This window comes from Ixodes scapularis, unplaced genomic scaffold (genome assembly GCF_016920785.2).
Source record: "Ixodes scapularis isolate PalLabHiFi unplaced genomic scaffold, ASM1692078v2 PGA_scaffold10__122_contigs__length_95168666, whole genome shotgun sequence".
NCBI classification, from domain to species: Eukaryota; Metazoa; Arthropoda; class Arachnida; order Ixodida; family Ixodidae; genus Ixodes; species Ixodes scapularis.
Genome location: NW_024609836.1, coordinates 83,656,467 through 83,675,570, shown reverse-complemented (window position 1 = coordinate 83,675,570; position 19,104 = coordinate 83,656,467). Strand labels below are relative to the sequence as shown.

Sequence of the window (19,104 nt, the reverse complement as noted above, 5' to 3'; positions counted from 1 at the left end):
CTTTTTCCTGCGACACTGCACTTTCGTAAAATTTTCCACGTGTTCACAACAGCAAGTCTCAACAATACACAGAGTCTTCAAAAAACTTCTTCGGCGAATGACGACGAACGAGTAGAAAACGTGTCTACAGCACGCTGGAAAACCGCAGCAAAGGCTAGCAAAAACGGTAAATCGTATCCCAAGCGAGTGAAGTCCGGTGGTTTCACTTGCGCTGCAGCGAACAAGCGGGGAAGCGCGATCCAGCAATTGTCATAGAGATCAGTGGGCTGGAACGACTAGGACATCCTCTCGACATCAGCCTCGCCGCAGCTTCGCTCGTCCCGAGACAATCTACGTCACGATTGCGCCGGATGTCACGTGCTCTCTGCTGGCTGCTCTCCGAGCACTTGCCAGAGTGGGCCGTTTATAACGAAAAGTGCAGCCATCAGGCTTAAAATACTAACGTGCGATTGTAATTTACGGATATTGTGGATCGTATTCAGCCTATTTCTAAACACGACGGTTATATTTCGATTTTCGTTGAAGTATCCCTTTAAAGGACAATGCAAAGGAAAGAAACATATAAAAAATATAGCCTGGACGAGAAAAGGATGGCAACAAATGAATTTACAAGGAACAAAAAAATTTTTAGAGCTATGTTTACGGCGTGAAACGAATTTGTAGTGCGCTCCCGCGGGAGCTGTCGCTGGTCACATGCATGGTAGACCTGTGCGCCGGCGCGCCGCCGCCGTCAATTTCTAACCGGCGCACAGGCCTGTCACGTGGTGCTTGCGCACTTTCATGAGCTTCCTCTGGGCTCTTAAAGTTACCTATTAATATTCTTTTTTTTTTTTTTGTTGCACTTCAAATGAAGATTAATAAGTAACTTTTAGAGCCGATATGAAGCTCCCGAAAGAATGCAAGCACCACGTGACCATAGCGGTCACTTTTCCGCGGGCTCCCGCGGGCGCCAACTACAAATTCGTTTCGCGCCGAGAAAAAGAAAGTTTTGAAGTCTAGTTGGGAAACGCTTGTCGAAAAATGCCTTTTAGCGAGTAAAAAAAATTAGAGCAATATTTACGGCGCTAGATGTGATTTAGTTGGTGTAGTCACCTCCTTTTCACTTGTTTCCTCTGGGCATTTCGGGCGCGTGGAGGATAGGTGGATCGGCTTGGCCATCGGTGGAGAGAGGTTATGACCATCTCGTTGAGGTGGAAGGAGTGCATGACCATTCCGTGACGTCATGGACTTTGCGTTCAGAATTTAAAATAAATCTCCCGCCGTCAGTATTGCTCTGGAGAATTTTTTTTTTTTTTGCGTAAAAGTTATTTTTTTTTTTATTATTATTCGTGTTCCACTTAGACTGTTTAATTATTTTTTCTTTTCAGTGGTTTTTTGAGGATAGATCGGCTGTCTCCAAAATCGTTTGGAGCGTTCGTGGACAGAAAATTAATTTGGAACCTTATTTTCCTGACTGCTCTTTCAGAATGGAGGCCGCTTCAAAACGGACCGCCGCCTCAGTAAGTGGCACGGATATCACAGGGCCGTTCCTATTGACGTGTATTGCCTTCCTTCTCTGTTTCATCATTTATTTCTCAGTACTCGTACGTGATTAAGACACAAACTTTGCATAATGTGGAAGGCAATGAAAGGTTCTGCACATGGTATTATTTTAAAAAGAAAACTAAACATAGTCGACTAAAAAAAAAATCCGCAGTTTAGGTCACAGTTGTGCGGAGGCATGTCTGGGAATTTTTTACAAAGATTGGATCAACGAATAATAAATAATAGTAATAATGTCGTTTTACCTATTTGCATATATATATATATATATATATATATATATATATATATATATATATATATATATATATATATATATATATATATATATATATATATCACAATAAAAAAAAATATATATATAGACGCTCTCTTTGTAATGCTTTGATATTGAGAGTGATTCAAAAACGCCACAGACGACAATCGTCAAAACCTCGTGGTATCTTTCCCGCTTCTTTGAGATTTTTTTTTCCTCAGAAACTAAACATGCCAGGACATTAAAATAAAAAGGATTGTTCTTCTTTGAACATGCCGCACAAGATATAAAAATATGAACAAAATAAAAAATACGACGGCACCTCGTTGCCTGAAAAGCTACACTTATGCGGTTTGTGCAGGTGAGTTATACGGCCAAGAGAACATAGCATAGGGAGGTAGTCGCAACTATTAGTCGACTAGTTAAGTACAATTCGTTAAATATTTTTTTAATTAGTGCAAATCGACATATAGTTCCAACTAGAAGCTTGCTGAACATCATTGAAAACCATTAAATCAACTATTTTTGTATGGATATAACGCCGGGGCAGCATTTTACGGTTTTCTGTAAAAACGCTTCATTTCTACGCGTCTCTAGATTTCGGTTTCTTATCGGAGCGCATCTTTGCGCCCGCGGTCCTGCTCCCCGGTGGTCGCGGCGCGAAGCCACACCCTCGCCTCCCTCGTAGAATGGAGGGAAGTGGGGCGCACGTGTGTTGCGCGTCTCAGCCACTGGGGAGCAGGACCGCGGGCGCGTAGTTGCGCTCCGATAAGCAACCGGAATCTAGAAACGCGTCCAAATGGAGCGTTTTTACAGAACGGCGTAAAATGCTGCCCCAGCATTATATCCTTCTAAAAAGAGTTAATCTAGTGGTTTTCGATGATGCTCAGCAAGTTTCCAACTATAACTTAATGTTTATTCATAATAATTAGAAAGATAATTAACAAATTTTACTTAATTAGCCGACTGGTAGTTGCGACTATCTCCCTATACTGTGTCCCCCCTGCCGTATAACTCACCTGCACAAACCGCATAAGTGTAGCTTTCATGGCTTTTAATAAACAAATCTGAAATAATAAGAAAAAAAGAAACACCATATATATATATATATATATATATATATATATATATATATATATATATATATATATCTCCTGTCAACGTGCTCACCACACCCGAAACGTGTTGAAAGTTGCAGCGGTAGCAATTAGTCGCGATGTTTACTACTACTGGGTGATTCTACGTCAGTTGACGCAATGATGGTCCGAGTCATAGTTTAGATATTTTAGTTAAAAAATATACATGAAAGCCATGTTCTTAGGAGGAACATTCAGCTGTATATGAACGCCGTACCATTTGTTTTCGCTGAGATATAAAATAGAGAAGCTTGAGGCGAGGAAATTGAGAAGATTTCACTATGCTACTTTGCACCGTCGTCATTTCCACATTGAAGCTTTCACACCACCATAACTTTTTAATACATTTTACAAAAGATATACAATACATACACAACAAATGAAAAATATGAATACAATATTTCTATGCAAACCAAGAAATCAAACATGGCATAAAAACGGGTTTTAGAGACATATTCACACTTTTTTTTTCGCAAATAATATATTTTTTATAATGCTTCACAAAACATGTCGAAATGCGCGTCTTTAAATAATCTTTACGAATATGTAAAAGTTATATGCCCGCCACTAATTGTCTTTCTGTTATTAAAACGGAAACGCAGCCGATTTCTCAAAATGTGGCAAGATTGGGCGTCGATATTTTAAAAAACTCCATCTTTTATTTTTTTTAAACTTTCCTTGCCACTTTTCAGTGACTTGAACTAACTTTTAATGGCAGAACATTGAGTAACATATGACCTCCAAAAGGGGAAAGCTACGACAAACCTTCACTCAGAGCGAGCCGACGTCTTCGTCTTAGCGGCTTTGCCGCACAGCACCAAACATTGAGCGTTAGTTTTGGCATATATTTTATATTTATTAATTCTTTTTTTTTCAAAAGGAATGAGTATAACGGACGCGAAAAGGGACTTTGAGCTGGAATACCATTAATTAGCGTACAATTTGCAAAAACAAAACGGCCCCACAAATTCGTTAACTATGCATGCATAAGCTTAAAACTCTCAGTTGCTCAAGTGGCCATGTATACATCCGGCCTCTGGCATATGATGACTTCCACAGATGAGATGCCTGGATTCCTTTCACAGGTTTTACGGTGGTCCACTCTGCTTGCTTCACCACACGAAACTCTCGAACCCGTTCCGCAGACAGGTGGAACATGCAAGCATTTGTACTGTTTCACGTAGCATTTCCACAAAGTCTTTAGCGGTGACAATCGTTGAGTCGAGCGAAGATCTCAAGTTGGTGAGCGTTGCGTGGTGTTTAAAAACATCATCTATACTCCATCACAAGCGCTTTTTTCGTGTCCAGTGACTGAAAAGATCCATCTTGCCGAAGAGTACGGCTTCCGAGATAGTTCGTGCAATGGGAAGCGATTCTTGAAATGGCCTCTATGGCTAGAAGAGCGCGAGCTGTGTCATGCGTCGTGTCATCGTGACAACGGCAAAGCTTTGGGTGCCTTGCGTGGACCTAACCACACATGTGAAGAGAGGCACTTGAGCTTTTTTCCAATGAAAACTCTGCACTTCGGTTGGGAAGATTACTGTCCAATTTTCCGCAAAAATCGAAGTGGAACATCACTGCCTTGGGTGGTAAGGCGGTTCTTGTGTCACGTATCAGGCTTTGTTGAAGACCACGGATGTAAGAGACTCCAGTTCCCACAGGAAGGCGGAAGTGTCCATAACCTTTTTGACGAGTTCGCCGGCGTCTCATAACGCGAAACAGATCTCTTCGTCTTCGTCGACATGGAGCGACTGCAGCGAGATGGTCTGCATTTTTTGGGCACTTTTCGCAACAGAGCAGGAAGCAATCGTTCTGTGGAGCGCTGCAGAGGTAGATGCGCTTGAGGTCGTCTTTAAGAACTGTCTTCTTTGAGGCATTTGTTATTGCCGTTAAAAGCAACTGAAAATTGACGCAATATATGCATGCGCACACCTCGTGCTCGGGACTCTTTTTTACCCATTTTGGTCGTAGGGAATAAAATTTGGATATGCCTAGTTCTCGATGGGAATGGTCCTTTCTAAACAGCTGGTAAGCTTTTTTAATAGAGCGGGTCATAAACATTTTTCCGACTTTGGTCTTGTCGTTGATCATGGCTTTGACGACGTCCTTTTTGTTGAAGCTTTGAACAGAGCATGCGAGGTCGTCGCATGTGTATAGTGCTCAAGTGCAACCCTCACGTCTTCGGCATTCGCCTTTTTTCCCATGTAGGGATCAGGGGTTGCCCATACACCAGCTTTACGCTTCAATTTTCTTGTTTGATCAGTCATGTTGGCAGTCGCTTCTGGCACCAGACGCAATATTTCTTTTTTCAAGATGCTTGGTGGCGGAAGCGTGTCGCTTGCGTTCCTGGTGGAAACTGCATGCCTTCAGCGCTTCGCGGAACGCGTCAAACCAATCCGTGCAGTGCGCACAACTGTCTTCGCCGTTTTTCAAGCCATAAACGCTTGACAGATTTCTTCTAATCGAAGAACTCACTTGAGTTCGTTTTTTTCTTGAAATACGCTTCGCGCCTTTTTTGTTTATGGTTTTAAGTGGTTTCAATGGGGTTACCGACGGACTAGCAGCACACAAGTCTTTGCTCACTTCAGCCAAAATTTCATCAGAGTCCCGGAAACAAGAGTTTGATGTGCTCACGTTGTGCGGAGACGTAATCTCATTCTTGAGGTATTTGGAGCAATGTGGGCATAAAAGGTCAGATTCGTTCACTGTCCGGGGAACCAGTAGCTTTTCCAAACGCACTTTGTTGAGTGCGGTTGGGAAAGCCGGATGCATACATGGCCACTTGCGCAACTGAGAGTTTTAAGCTTATGTATGCATGGTTAGCGAATTTGCAGAGTGGGGCCGTTTTGTTTTCGTGAATTGTAAGCTAAATAATGGTATTCCAGCTAAAGTCCCTTTTCGCGACCGTTACACTCACCCCTTCTGAAAAAAAAAAGAAAGAGTTAATGAATATAAGATACATGCCAAAACTAACGCTCAAAGTATTTGGTGCTATCCGGCAAAGCCGCTATGACGAAGACTTCGGGTCACTCCGAGTGAAGGTTTGTCGTAGCTTTTCCCGTCCGGACGTCATATGTTACTTAATGTTTTGCCATCACAGGCTAGTTTAAGTCACTGAGAAGTGCCAAGGGAGGTTTAAAAAAATAAATAAATGAAGGAGTTTTTTTTTAAATATCGACGCCCAATCTTGCCACATTTTGAGAAATCAGCTGCGTTTCCGCGTTAATAACTAAAATACAATTAATGGTGGGCTTATACTTTTTACACATTCGTAAAGAATATTTATACACGCGCATTTTGATATGTTTTGTGAGGTATTATGAAAAATGGTTTATTTGCAAAAAAAAGTTGTGAATATGCCTCTAAAACCCGTTTTTATGTTATGTTTGATTTTTTTGTTTGCATAGAAATGTTTTATTAATATTTTTCCTTTTTTGTGTATGTGTTGTATATCTTTTTCAAAATGTATTAAAAAAGTTATGGTGATGTGAAAGCTTCGATGAGCAAATGACGACTGTGCAAAGTAGCGTCGTGAGAGCCTCGAGCTTCTCTATTTTATATCTTAGCGAAAACAAATGGTGCAGCGTTCATATATAGCTGAATGTTCCTCCCAAGAACATAGATTTCATATACACTTTTAGCAAAAACATCTAAATTATGACCCGGACCATTATTGCATGAACTGACGAGGAATCACCCTACAGCAGTCAATGACATCTTAAGAAAGGACGGACGCGGTGAGTCCCGGCCACCGTATACCGACACGGCGGCCGTCCAGATCTAAATGGGCAGGATTGTGGGTTGGGCCCAAGGTCCCTGAATTCTGCAGTGCGAGATTTCGCGCTGCAAAGTCCTGCAACTAAAGTTTTAAAATGGCAAGCACAAAAGATGAGGAGAACAAATTAACACGCCACAGACAAGTACTGCCAACTAGAGCCCAACCAACAAGCCAAGCTTTCAACCCTTTTGCAGATCACGCAGCCTCAACGGCCAAAGAGGTGTCTACTCTTTTTGCCACTGAGACAGCATATAGATATTGGAGTATGACACCGATCGCCTTTCTCACTGTGTGACCTGACTGCATCTCGATGCAGAAGCTTCTAAGAGTGTGGGAAACAGAAAAGGGCGGTTGTTCTGTAAACAAAACAAAAATCATCTTGTATTTTGCTTGTTTTTGTTTTGCACGTACCACGACGGCGTTCAGAAGAGAGCCGCCACAGACAACGGGAAAATGATGCGGTCTTCGCATACTCACTGGGATTCCAGTGGCAAGAAGGTCTTGCTCAAGGCCATCGGCTTTCTCTGTCTCTCCCTGTTCGTCGTCGTCGTGATTCTGCTGCTCGTGAGCCTCCTCAGGATCTCGACCTCCCGTAACGACTCGTTCGCCACGTGCCGGTCTCCGTCCTGCTCGCGCTACAGTCACCTGGTCAACCACAGCCTCAACCCGGTCGTCAAGCCCTGCGACAACTTCTACCAGCACGTGTGTCACGGCTGGACCCGCGACCACCTCGGATCTGTTATGGCGGAGCAGTACCTCGACCACGTCACGGTCCTTCTGAGGAAGACAAGCCCGCAGCTGAAGAATCAAAGCCCACTCGAGAAGGTGGCCAAGCTATTTCAGTCTTGCGAAGAGGTGTTGGCCCAAAGCGAGGAGTCCGCGTCCATGGCGGATATCATGAGGGGGACGCTCCTGGAGTGGCCAAGCCCCTCCTCGAATCCGGACGTCTTGCAGTCTATCACGAGACTTCAGATCAAGCTCAACCTGTCCATTCTGCTCGTGATCGAGAAGCGTTACTACGAGAACCACACAGCCGTGTTGCTCTGGCCCTGCGACCAAGTCCTGAAAATGAAGCGAAGACGGGAGAAAATCATCCGGTACAGCAACTACGAGGAGTACCACGGCAAGTTCCGCGACCACCTGGCAGCTCCACACGACGTTGGGCTGCAAAGCTTCGAGGAATTCAGCAAGGTCGAGGCGGCAGTTTTCCGCTACCTGGGCGACCAGTTCTACAGAGTCGATGCCGTCACCGTCTTCTCACTAGCCGGCCTGGCGAACCTGACGTACCACGTAAGCCTCGAGCGCTGGCGGACGTTGTTCGAAACAGAACTAGGCCTAGTGACCGGCCAGTCGCTCAAGATTCACGTGGGCAGCGTACAATACCTAATGGCTTTCAATAGCCTCTTGGCAGAGCAGGGCGACAGGGCCGTTCACCTGTATCTGGGATGGGCACTGGTCCAGCTTCTGTCCCCTTACACCTGGAAAAGGTTCGCCGTGCTTTACCACTTCGGGGACCTCGGTGCCGCTTTACAGTCTCGGCCCTGGGACTGTTTGCAACTGACGGAGATGCTGCTGGGCTGGACCCTCTTCGCTCATCAAGCCAAATTAAAGCCGGATCCGGAGGTTGCCAACGACACCCGCGATCTTGTCGAAAGCGTATACGGCAGCCTAAGGGGACGGATCTCGTCAAGCGATTGGCTGGGTCCCTTCATGAACCGACTGCCGGCGAAACTGGGCGTCACGCACGACTACCAGGATTCCGCACTTGAAGCCGAAGCATCCGCCCTCATCGAACTGCCCAACCTGAACTCGATATTCCTCGATAACTGGATCGAGATTGTGCGGTACGCACGCGCGCGCAACTTGAGCTTTCTCAAGCTCAGCAGAACGGACCAGGTCAGGTACATCGCGCCCGGGAAGTCATGGCCGCCGTTTTCGGTGCATGACGGCGCTATCCTGATGCCCACGCACTCCTTGACCCTCCCGACCTACGATCCTCTGGTACCGCCGGCTGTCAAGTTCGGCGCTCTGGGCTCGCTGATCGCCGACGGCGTTTTCAGCTTGCTCCTGGACAAAGTGATCGGGCATCCCGCTCCCGAAAAGGCGCTCCTGCGCCGGCTCAGCTGTTACCAGAAGCACATGGGGCGCCACGGCAACCAGATGATCAAGGCGTACAGGGCGGCGTCCCTAACCTTTCTGTGGGACGCGTTCAATGAAACGACGAGTCAGCAGAACAAAACTCGCCTCGTGGGTCTCCGGGACTACAACCAGGAACAGACTTTCTTCCTCGCGCTTTGCTACCTGCTGTGCTCGAGGGACGATCCCAGCGACGCGGAGGCCTTGTGCAACGAGCCGCTGATGGCCAACCCGACCTTCGCCGAGGTCTTTTCGTGTACCGACGGTTCGTCGATGACTTCGCGTGACAGTACATGCTTGTTTCCTTGACGCGATCCGCATGCGTGGTGCCGCGTGCAATCTCAGGAGTCCTTGAAGGCATACTGCACCACAATAGACTTGGAACACTAGTCATTGGTCTTTCTTCAATAAATTTAAGTAATTAGGAGGGCGATTGGTTTTTTGCTCCGATAAAAACTGAAGGAGAGAAGATGAGGGCATGCAATGACGTCACAGTGCCAAGTCAGTGGTCCTTCCAATCAAAGATTGGCGCTCTGACGTCACTGCATGCTCTCATCTCCTCTCATTAATTCAGTTTCTCTCCTTATTGGGGTTAAACACCGCCTGCCCTTGACTTGTTTAAATTTAATAAAGGAGGGCCTATGACTGGTGTTCCAAGGGCCGCGCGGAGTAATGCACACGCAAAAGCTTCTGACATGGGTGCACAATGTTCTGAAACTGACGACCGTATAATCATGGAATCGCCGCCATTATAGCACAACTCTCTCCGTTCCCTTTATGTTGGATGCGTCTATGTTTCGAGCGAGTATAATAATAGTATTGATACTTTATAACTGATTGAGAGCACGGGACTTTCACTGAAGACGATTTTTAGGGCGGCGATCTATTTATTAAAACGTTTTATCGTATGATTTGTAGGAAACTCATACCGCAGCCGAAAATCCGGTTCCGGTGTGGTCCGTCGACCTGGATGTGACTCGTTAGTCAAGCTAGATCATATACAGGGTGTCACAAAAGAAAATTTACACGGTCTTTTTTACCGCAAAAATAAACTCGGCATCGCCGAACGCTCATTCACCGCGCAAAGCTAGCGCTAGAGGTCACAACCGGATGCCAAAGTTTCAGCCCGATCCGATAACTTAATCAAAAGTTATAAGTAATTTTCTGAAAATTTCAATGGGGAAAATGGCGGCCGACGGAGTTTTCAAACACATGGGGCACCAGAAACCGAAAACGGGCAGAAATGGGCTCCATTTTCCCATTGAAATGTTCGAAAATCACTTATAACTTTTGATTAAGTTATCAGATCGGGCTGAAACTCTGACATCTGGTTGTGACCTCTAGCTCTACCTTTGGGCGGAGAATGAGCGTTCGGCGATGCCTAGTTTATTTTTTCAGTAAAAAAGACTGTGTAAATTTTCTTTTGTGAAACCCTGTACTTGCGTTCAGAGCGGCTGCTAGGCATAGAAACGAGTGCAGTAGGTTAGAACGACAAGTTGCCGGGGCAACGAAGCGTCAAAAGGCCGTTCGTTCGTGTTGGTTCGCACCGCAAGGAGTTGAGCCGGGCTGAAATTTTTCGCTACGTTTGGGAACAAATGAAGTGACCACACCGACAGACCAATCATACGTCGAGGGGAGCACGGCCGCGCGCGTTGCATGCAGGTCGTGTTTCCTGCTATCTGCTGAAAAGGATTGCGTCGGTGATGATCGTCGGCGTGGTCGAAGCTCATCGTTCCGCGTAGAACGCTATCATTGACTAAATTCTGGTCGTGTTTCGCGGTGATAAACCCGCACGTCCTAGAAGGGAAGGTCCATCTACTCGTGCGGCGATTTCGTGAAGGCACCCTCAAGGCAATAGAAACGCTCGTGCCATCGTGTTTGTTTACCTCGACTACAGTGGTCCTTTTTCAGTATTTGTGTTCTCGAACATCGCCCTGATTTATTATTAATGCGTGAGCAGTACTTACATGACAGGGAAAAGCTGACGGCGTCCGTCTGTGGACAAAACAGTGGAAAGGGAAGCGCGCCGCGGGGAGACAAGAGTAGTGAAGGACAAAGGCGAGAAAGAGGCGACGTCACTGGACGGAAGCCAATGCTCGAGCGGATGCTGGGGCAAGTCTCAACTTGCAGGTGTGCGCAGCATGCATGCGTTGATTTGCGCTACAAAATGGAGCGTGAACCAAGTACTAGCGCTGGTCCAAGTAGGTGGCCAAAAATTAAAGAAAGATACATTGGTGGGTCCTTAGGGAATGCGTTAACATGATCCTTGGGAAACGCCACACACTTCACCCTTTGGGAAACGCTAACACTGACCCCGTAACGAAGCCAAAAAGAGGCAGCGAAAAATGGAGGAAGCAAACGAGAAAGCCATAACAGGAACCTGAAGGGGTTGGCGTTAGCGTCTCTCAAAGGGTGCCGTGTGTGGCGCTCCCAAAGGTCATGCTAATGTATTCCCTAAGGATTGGCCAATGGATCTTTTTTGCGCATTCCATGCGTGTGTTGAAGTTCAAGGTATTACCTGCAGTGCTTAAAGTCTCCCGTAAGTAGGAAGTATGAAAGGGGGGGGGGGGGTTTACGAGATGTACTAGATGCACATACCATAAACCCCACTGCTGAATCTACCCACGCTGTACCTGCAACCCTCAAATTGCTAATCCCCAAATGTCTGATTTCTGAAAATAAGCTATTTTATTGCAAGATATGCTTTTGATTTCACTGATACTGGGGCTGTGGAGGGGGGGTCTCAGACCATCCGTTAAAATCAGTAAGGGGTCCGAGACCCCCTGAGGTTCCCCAGACTTTAAGCCCTGATTACCTGTGTTAATTGTTGTTGTTGAGGACTCTGTTTAATGGCAGGTGGAATAGTAGGGGGGACATAGAAGTAAAGTGGTAGAGAAGATAGGTGGGTGCCCTTAGTCTAGGGCTCCAATTGCAGTGGTGACTGCGAGAGCACTTCCTACAAGCATGTGCTGCTTGTCGGCATTCTCGCTTCGCAATCCTGCTTCCCACTTCTCTGTCGAAGGTTCTTCAATTGGTGTAAGGACTGCATACCCATACTAGGTGATGCACGTCGGCCCGTCTTGCGTCGCAGAAGGAAGATCTCGGCGTGTGAAAGCGTTTTGGATACCATGTGTAAAGTTTTGCTGGTATGATGATCGTGTCCGTTTGTAGTCTTCTCCAGAGATGTTATTCCTCTTTGTTTCCCTTATTCGGTAGTGGAAACTGCCGCCTCGCTTGACGTTGAGTCGCAAAGTACGTGTTATAGGGCATGTCTGGGGATGGACCCTCAGGGCATGGAGACGAGTTCCGGGGGACATTAAACGCCTCGTTTCCTTTGTGACCCATGTGTCCAAGTGCCCAAATGACATGCATCCCCAATTTGTTGGCTTTTTTTTTAGAATGAATAGCACTGGCCGTCCAAGGATACCCTGAACGTAATTCCGGCAGGCTTTCTGCGAGTCAGTCATCACTGTGGCTCTGGAGTTGCAGTTGACGGCGAGGGCAATGGCTACTTCTTCCGCTCACTCCACCGAGTCCACCCGCCCCGAGGCCACTCTTATCACATCTCCGGCAGCTTTTGCCATGGCGATCGTGGCTACACCGTTCGCAGGACCATAGGCGTCCACGTAGGGAGTCCCTTCTCAAGTGAGCGAGTTGCGCAGTCCGCGCTTTCCACCGTCCTTCGTCCTGCGTCGGATGCATGTTCCGTGGGATTCGCCCTATTGTAAACTTTTGTCGTATCTGGTATTCCATCTCCTCGGTCCCTGTTGGGACCGAGTGGTTGTCCGGGCACTTGGTGTGCGGCAGGGAGCTGAGCCAGGCAGGATCTTATCTGGAAGCCGGAATCGCAAAGGACCAGGAAGCAGGAGGAGTGTCTCGTATAACTCTGTTAATATACATATGAACAAGTTCAACACTAGAGAGAACACTTTCGAAAACACACGCTAGCAGTCGCCTGCTGCTCCTTTTATAATGGCACATTTCCCCACATTTCTAGCAGGGAATCCCCAGGGTTCAGGCCTTCACCGAAACTCTGGGGCTATTGTTAATAACATTCAGGTATGCCCTTCCCCTCGCTCACATACACTGCCACACGCGTTAGGGGATAGTTCCGTGCGTTATGGGATTATCCCAATGGGCTATCTAAGCTGGGAAAGGTGCGTAAAGCCTCTTCCTTTGTTGAGGGCGTCCCAAGGCTGTCGGGTCGCCGTTTACATGGATGCGTCTGCAGCGCATCGGATCCAGTTAACGAATCTAATCGGTCCATGTAAACGGCTCAGATCGGATCCGATTCGATCAGTCGCTACGTTTACATGGATGCGACAGCAGCGCTTCGGATCCATGTTAGCGAATCGGATCCACTTCAACCACTACATTTACATGGATTCGGATCGACCAGTAGCAGCACCTCGTGTCGAAGGATCACAGCGCAAACCTCGTGACCTTCAGAGTGTTTCCGAGGTGTCGGGTTTGCGGCATGCAAAGCAAAGCTCCTGTAATCCCTCGCTCGAGCACTCGATCCAATCGGCTAGCGTATACATGGAGAGTCTCGATTCGGATTAACCATCTCAAACCACCCCGTCCCAGCGGATCGGATCGGATCCGATCCGCTCCGAGTTGTTTACATGGACGGATTCGATGCGTTAACTGGATCCAATGCGCTGCAGTCGCATCCATGTAAACGTAGCCAGTGGCTACGTTTACATGGAAGCGACAGCAGCGTATCGGTCCAGTTAGCGAATCGGATCCACTTCACCCACTGCGTTTACATGAATTCGGATCGACCAGTAGCGGCACCTGGTGTCGAAGGATGACAACGCGAACCTCGTGACCTTTCGATTGTTTCAGAGGCTTCCGGTTTGCCTAGCGGCTTGCAACGCAACGCTCCCGTGATCCCTCACTCGAGCACTCGATTCGATCAGCTAGCTTATACATGCAGTCTTGATTCGGATTAACCACCTCAAACCACCCACTGGCGTGAGTCAACTCGATGATCCTTCGGAGAGGGTGACTTCGTCCCCGTGTACCAAGGGCGCAGCTGACCGAAGCCACCTGGCGACAGTGCTCCAGGGCGTTCACCCGTGCCGGTCGGTTTAGAAGGGCAAGGTCGTCTCCTGGGGGCCTTTTGCAACACTTCCCCCCCCCCCCCCTTCCCCCGCCGAATTCCCCCCCGGTCTTGGGTGCCTCGGGAGCCGCCATTCCCAGCGTATCTGGTAGCCACCTTTCGTTGTCGGTGGTGCCCAGTGTCCTCAACTGCGAGATTCTTTGCGCCTCGTGTAGTTCCTCCTTGCTGTTGTAAACTCCCACTCTGAGTAGCTTGTCCGTGGACGTCCGTTTCGGCGATCCCAAAGCGTTCTTCTATGCCTTCCTCAGTATAATGTTGAGATCCCCATGTCTGTTTTATTGAGCTTTAAATGGGGCGTCTCGTAGGTCAGTATTGAAACGATGAAGGCCTGTATTACCTGTACCGTTTCTCTCTCCTTGATCCCAAGTCTCCTGTTTCTTATGCTTGTCATCATTCCGCCTACTTGCATAGCCATCGTTTCGAGTTTGTTCAGCGTCGTCTTGTTTCCCAAACCTTGCGGGATGTGCTGTCCTAAAAGCCCCATCTCCTTGAGTTTGGTCACCACCTCTCCGTCAATTATATTGTTAATGTGATCTACTTGTTTCTCTCGCGGGTTGCACAGAACTAGCAGTTCGGATTTTTCTGGGGCACACCGTAGGTCACAGCTCTGGGCGTAGTTCGCCGTGATCTCAGCCACCCTCCGAAGACTGTCCTCGGTCTGCCCGTCGCTCCCGGAACAACACCACAGAATCATGTCGTCCGCGCGTAGATGGCGTGCTCTACCTGAGGCACCTCCTTTAGTGCCCTGACAAGTCCCGCATCGCCAAGATGAAGAGCAACGGGGACAGGACGGCGCCTTGAGGTATTCTCTTCGGTCTGAGCTTACATTCTCCCGTCTTGATATGCCCTAGCGTAAGAGTCGCCGTTCTGTCCGTGAGGAAGCTTCGTACGTAGTTGTAGTTCTTTTTGCCGCAGTCGACCTGACTGAGACCTCGTAAGATACCTTCGTGTGATACGTTGTCAAAGGCAACTTTCAAGTTTACCGCGAAAATGGAACTCGCCTGGCCGATCGGGAGGTCCTCTAAAAGATCCTTGTTTATTCAGAGCAATACCTTGCGTGGATGTGTGCGGTCGAAATCCAAATTGTGTGCGTGGCAGAAGTCGATTTTTGTCGATATGCTTCATGAGTCTCGTGTTAATATCGCGTTGGAACGCTTTCCCCAGGCACGATGGCAGCGAGCTCGGTCGAAGATTTTCAGTTTAGGGTGCAACCCCACCCCTGGTTAGTGTGATTCTGAACCAACAGATGGCGGTGGGATCGCCTTCCAGGCCTGTACATCAATGCGAGAAATCGTGTGTGGTGGCTCTTCGATACAGTTGGATATTCTTCTAAATCCCGAATTTGAGATCCCTGGTCCCTTGCTTGGTTTACTCTGCACGAGCTTTCTTTGGAACACGCACGGCTGCGCCAGTTCTCGTGCAAGGGGGCCAGTTGCCACGCTCCGAGCTGACGTCTCCAGCAAATGTAGGCAGAACAAAACGCAAAAATCGTCCTGAGCCAAATGGTGAGACACATGCACAACAAAACTACCGACGCGTTGAAAAATATAAAATTGCCTGTGCGCCGTTATCGGAGATTTCAGAGGCCACTGACACATATTACAATGTGATCATATTTTTACTGATACGAATGAAGGTGACGAGAGGACGAACAGTGAACTGAAAAATAAAGGTTTAATCGGCGAACTTGTTCCAAACAAAAAAAAAGTAAACAAAGAGCGTCGAGGCAGCAGAAAAGCAGGCGGCGATTCGGCAGCGTAACAAAGAGCGAGAGCGAGACTGACTCGACAAGGTCGCTGGCAGCTGCTTATCTAGAGTGCGTCATGTCACCATCTCGAAAGTTCGGAAAAGAAGGTTCGAGCGTCGTGCGTTCGGGGCGAGGATGAACTGGCACTTTCGAGGACAAGAAAACAGCTTACCTTCGGTATATGTGCAATGCCCTCAGTTTTTGCGTGATTACACGCTTGTTTATCATTATTATTTTCGTTTCCCACAGCGATTCAGTTTGTGCTCTTTTGTGTGCTACATGAATTATTAGAGACCAAGGTAACCCAAAATCCGTTCTCTTCTTCACTTGTCTCTGTCCCTTCTACTTTTAAGTTTCTGTTTCTACCCCAGTCTCGGGTTAAGTTCCATCATGGTAAATATCCACCAGCTCGCCTGTACTTGAACCGTTTTTTCAAGAAAACAGGGCGAAAGTTCCGTCTGGTGCAAGAATGAACACGAATCTTCCAGAAGTCCGTGACCGAGCGTTGCTTTCTCGGCTCTGCGGGCGGCAATATGACGGGCCGGCCCTTTTATCATGCATGTGTTTGGATCTTTGTGGATTTCCAGCAAAACATGATGACGTCATAGTCTGGTTTCCAAAATTCTAGCTTGAGGAATTAACTACCTAAAAGAAAAGACTATTTTTTGGGCGGTCAGGTGTCTCATTTAGGTAGCTGGGTGTTTATTTTGACCCAAACCACGAGACTGGAAAACACAAAAAATGACACTCAGGTTTAGATGTTGAGTTTGGTAAATCCAAAGTAGGACTGGTGCGGGGGTCATAATAAAAAATGCCGAGGTTAAAAATACACTCACAGCAATAAAGAATAATTATTAATTTTAATACGAATTCGGTGATAAATGCAATGACTGACCAGGCAAAGATTATGGGTCTGTTGATAGCTTTTGCACATAGTTTAAGCAACTTGCAATGTGTCACAAAAGAAAAAAAGACAGGGTTCCTTTTACCGCAAGAATAAACTAGGCATCGCCGAACGCTCATTCTCCACCCATAGGTAGCGCTAGAGGTACAACCAGATGTCAAAGTTTCAGCCCAATACGATACCTTCAAAAATTATAAATGATTTTCTCAAAAGTTCAATGGGAAAATAGCGGCCGACGGAGTTTTCGAATACATGGGGCTCTATGGAACCAGAAACGAAAAACAGGCAAAAATGGGCTCCATTTTTCCCATTGGAATTTTCAGAAAATCACTTATAACTTTTGAATAAGGTGTCCGTTCGGGATGAAACTTTGGCATCTGGTTGTAACCTAGCGCTACCTTCGGGCGGAGAATGAGCATTAGGCAATGCGTGATTTATTTTTGCGGTAAAAAAAAAAAAAAAAAAAAAAACTGTAAATTGTTTTTGTGACATCCTGAGCCAGTCTTAATTTGGTGATTCATGCGCGCAAGTAGTGGTGTGCAAAAATGGAAACGATGCAAACTGGTAGGCTTTGACGTTATATAAAATATAGTGTAAGCACGCACATGGTACGCTGATTAAGAAACAGCCCTACATTTTACACTAGCGTTGAGCGTATCGAAAGTTAAGGGTGCATCAAAAGCTAAAGCTTGTACACATATACTGCTCAGGCCATTGTGTTTAATGCTCATAGTAATTTATTACCCTCGGATTTGGTGTAAGTTGTCTCATGATTGCTTACAACAGAAAGAAGGAAACATTCTAACTCTGGGTTGGTAGAAAAACTCCACCTGCTGACGGCCACCAATCATCTCGGCGCCGATTATGAGTATTCACTGCATGCCAACGGTCGCGTGCTTAGAACGAGTTTTTCCCACGTGATTTCATACGATCGCAATCGTTCTTGACAAACAACAATGTTTAGTCAGGCAAGCGGTCATATGTGAAGCTTAGAAGGCTTAGAATATTTTCTATTGGTTGTGGCACACGTGACAATTGCATAAGTTTTTTTTTTTTTTAGAATCCACGAAAAAGAATGCTTTTGGGTTACCTTGGTCTCTAATAATTCATGTAGCACACAAAAGAGCACAAACTAAATCGCTGTGGGAAACGAAAATAATAATGATAAACAAGCGTGTAATCACGCGAAAACTGAGGGCATTGCACATATACCGAAGGTAAGCTTTGTTTCACTAAATACATGACCAATAAAGTATTTGGTTTTATCCTGCGAGCGAAGCGGAACATACAAGTGCGAGCATACTGTCCTGAACTACACTTCCAGTGAACAAGCGCACCATCCAAAGCACCGAGCTCGCTTTTATAGCGTTTGGGGCGCTCAAACCTTTGAAAACACAATTAAAATCAATTCTATTATTTCAATTATTTTTATTAAGTGCGCCGATGCGTTTTTCTTTTTTCTTTTTTTTTTTTTTTACTTTTACGTTCACGTGCCATTTTCTTAGTTATATAATATTTTTCCAAAAGTCTGACAACTATAGTCTGTTTCATTATAAGTAAAAGCCTCATAATCAAAGATGTAGACAAAAAAATAAAAATAAAAAAGAACGCGAACACACATTAAAAATGCGATGTAACGGCGCATTCACAATTAGTCATTAGTTTCTTAGAGAGCAGCAATTTCGTAGGACGACATTGTTACCCGATGAAGGTTATAAAAAGTGCAGTGCAGCTGTTAGCTCGGGGTCTTTAACGTGCGTTACGCAGTATATGTGATACACGATCGCACGACGGTAAGATGCAGATGGGCTACTGAACCCAGGGTCCCTGCTGCCCTTTGATAAAGGCGTTTCTTACAAGTACCGCCAACCATAATTGTGAAAACGCGCAAGACATGTGCCACGAGCGGGCACTCCGCCGCCATTCGCTTTCAAGGGCCAGTCATTATATACCCGTGCCCACGGTGCCCGTTCGACGCACGGGCAACTCGAATTCCATTTACAACGAATGACATTTGAAGGATCGGACAATCAGCGCGCGACACTCCGAGCGTGGGGCATTCCACGCGCGAGAGATCGCGAGCCGATTCGTTGATCACATGAATGTCATTCGTTGTAAATGACATTCAAGTTGCCCGTGTGGCCCGCGTGCCACACGGGCAACTCGAATGTATTAGTGCTGCGTCGCCATTTGTGTCCAAGGGCCGGTCGAGACACGGGCCTCGTGCACTGGCAGCTTTGAGGTTATTTGACAGACCAACGGAAATACATCGAGGGGATTTAGTCCCTACACGCTCTGCAGCGGGAGCTCCGTGCTTTGAACGGAGCTCGCACTCGAGCATTTCTCCACGTGCTCTGACCTGCGGTGCCACAACACACTCGGCCAACGATCCCCCCCCGCACTTGATTTATCCTGTGAGCTAGACCAAATGAGCTACACTTACCGCCGAATTCAGAAACCGCACTCAAACTACACTCAAA

At 46.7% G+C, this 19,104-nt stretch overlaps 1 protein-coding gene across 1 annotated transcript; it reads left to right on the top strand.

Moving 5' to 3' along the window:
* The first annotated feature begins 7,165 nt into the window (after window positions 1-7,165).
* Window positions 7,166-9,157, top strand: LOC115315023 (neprilysin-1-like). The gene has a single exon (XM_029974279.3). It carries the CDS (start codon window positions 7,166-7,168, stop codon window positions 9,155-9,157), a length of 1,992 nt encoding a protein of 663 aa, XP_029830139.3.
* The last annotated feature ends 9,947 nt before the right edge of the window (window positions 9,158-19,104 follow it).

Excerpts from the sequence above, each read along its gene's own strand:
- LOC115315023 (XM_029974279.3), top strand. The coding sequence starts at position 7,166 with ATGATGCGGTCTTCGCATACTCACTGGGATTCCAGTGGCAAGAAGGTC.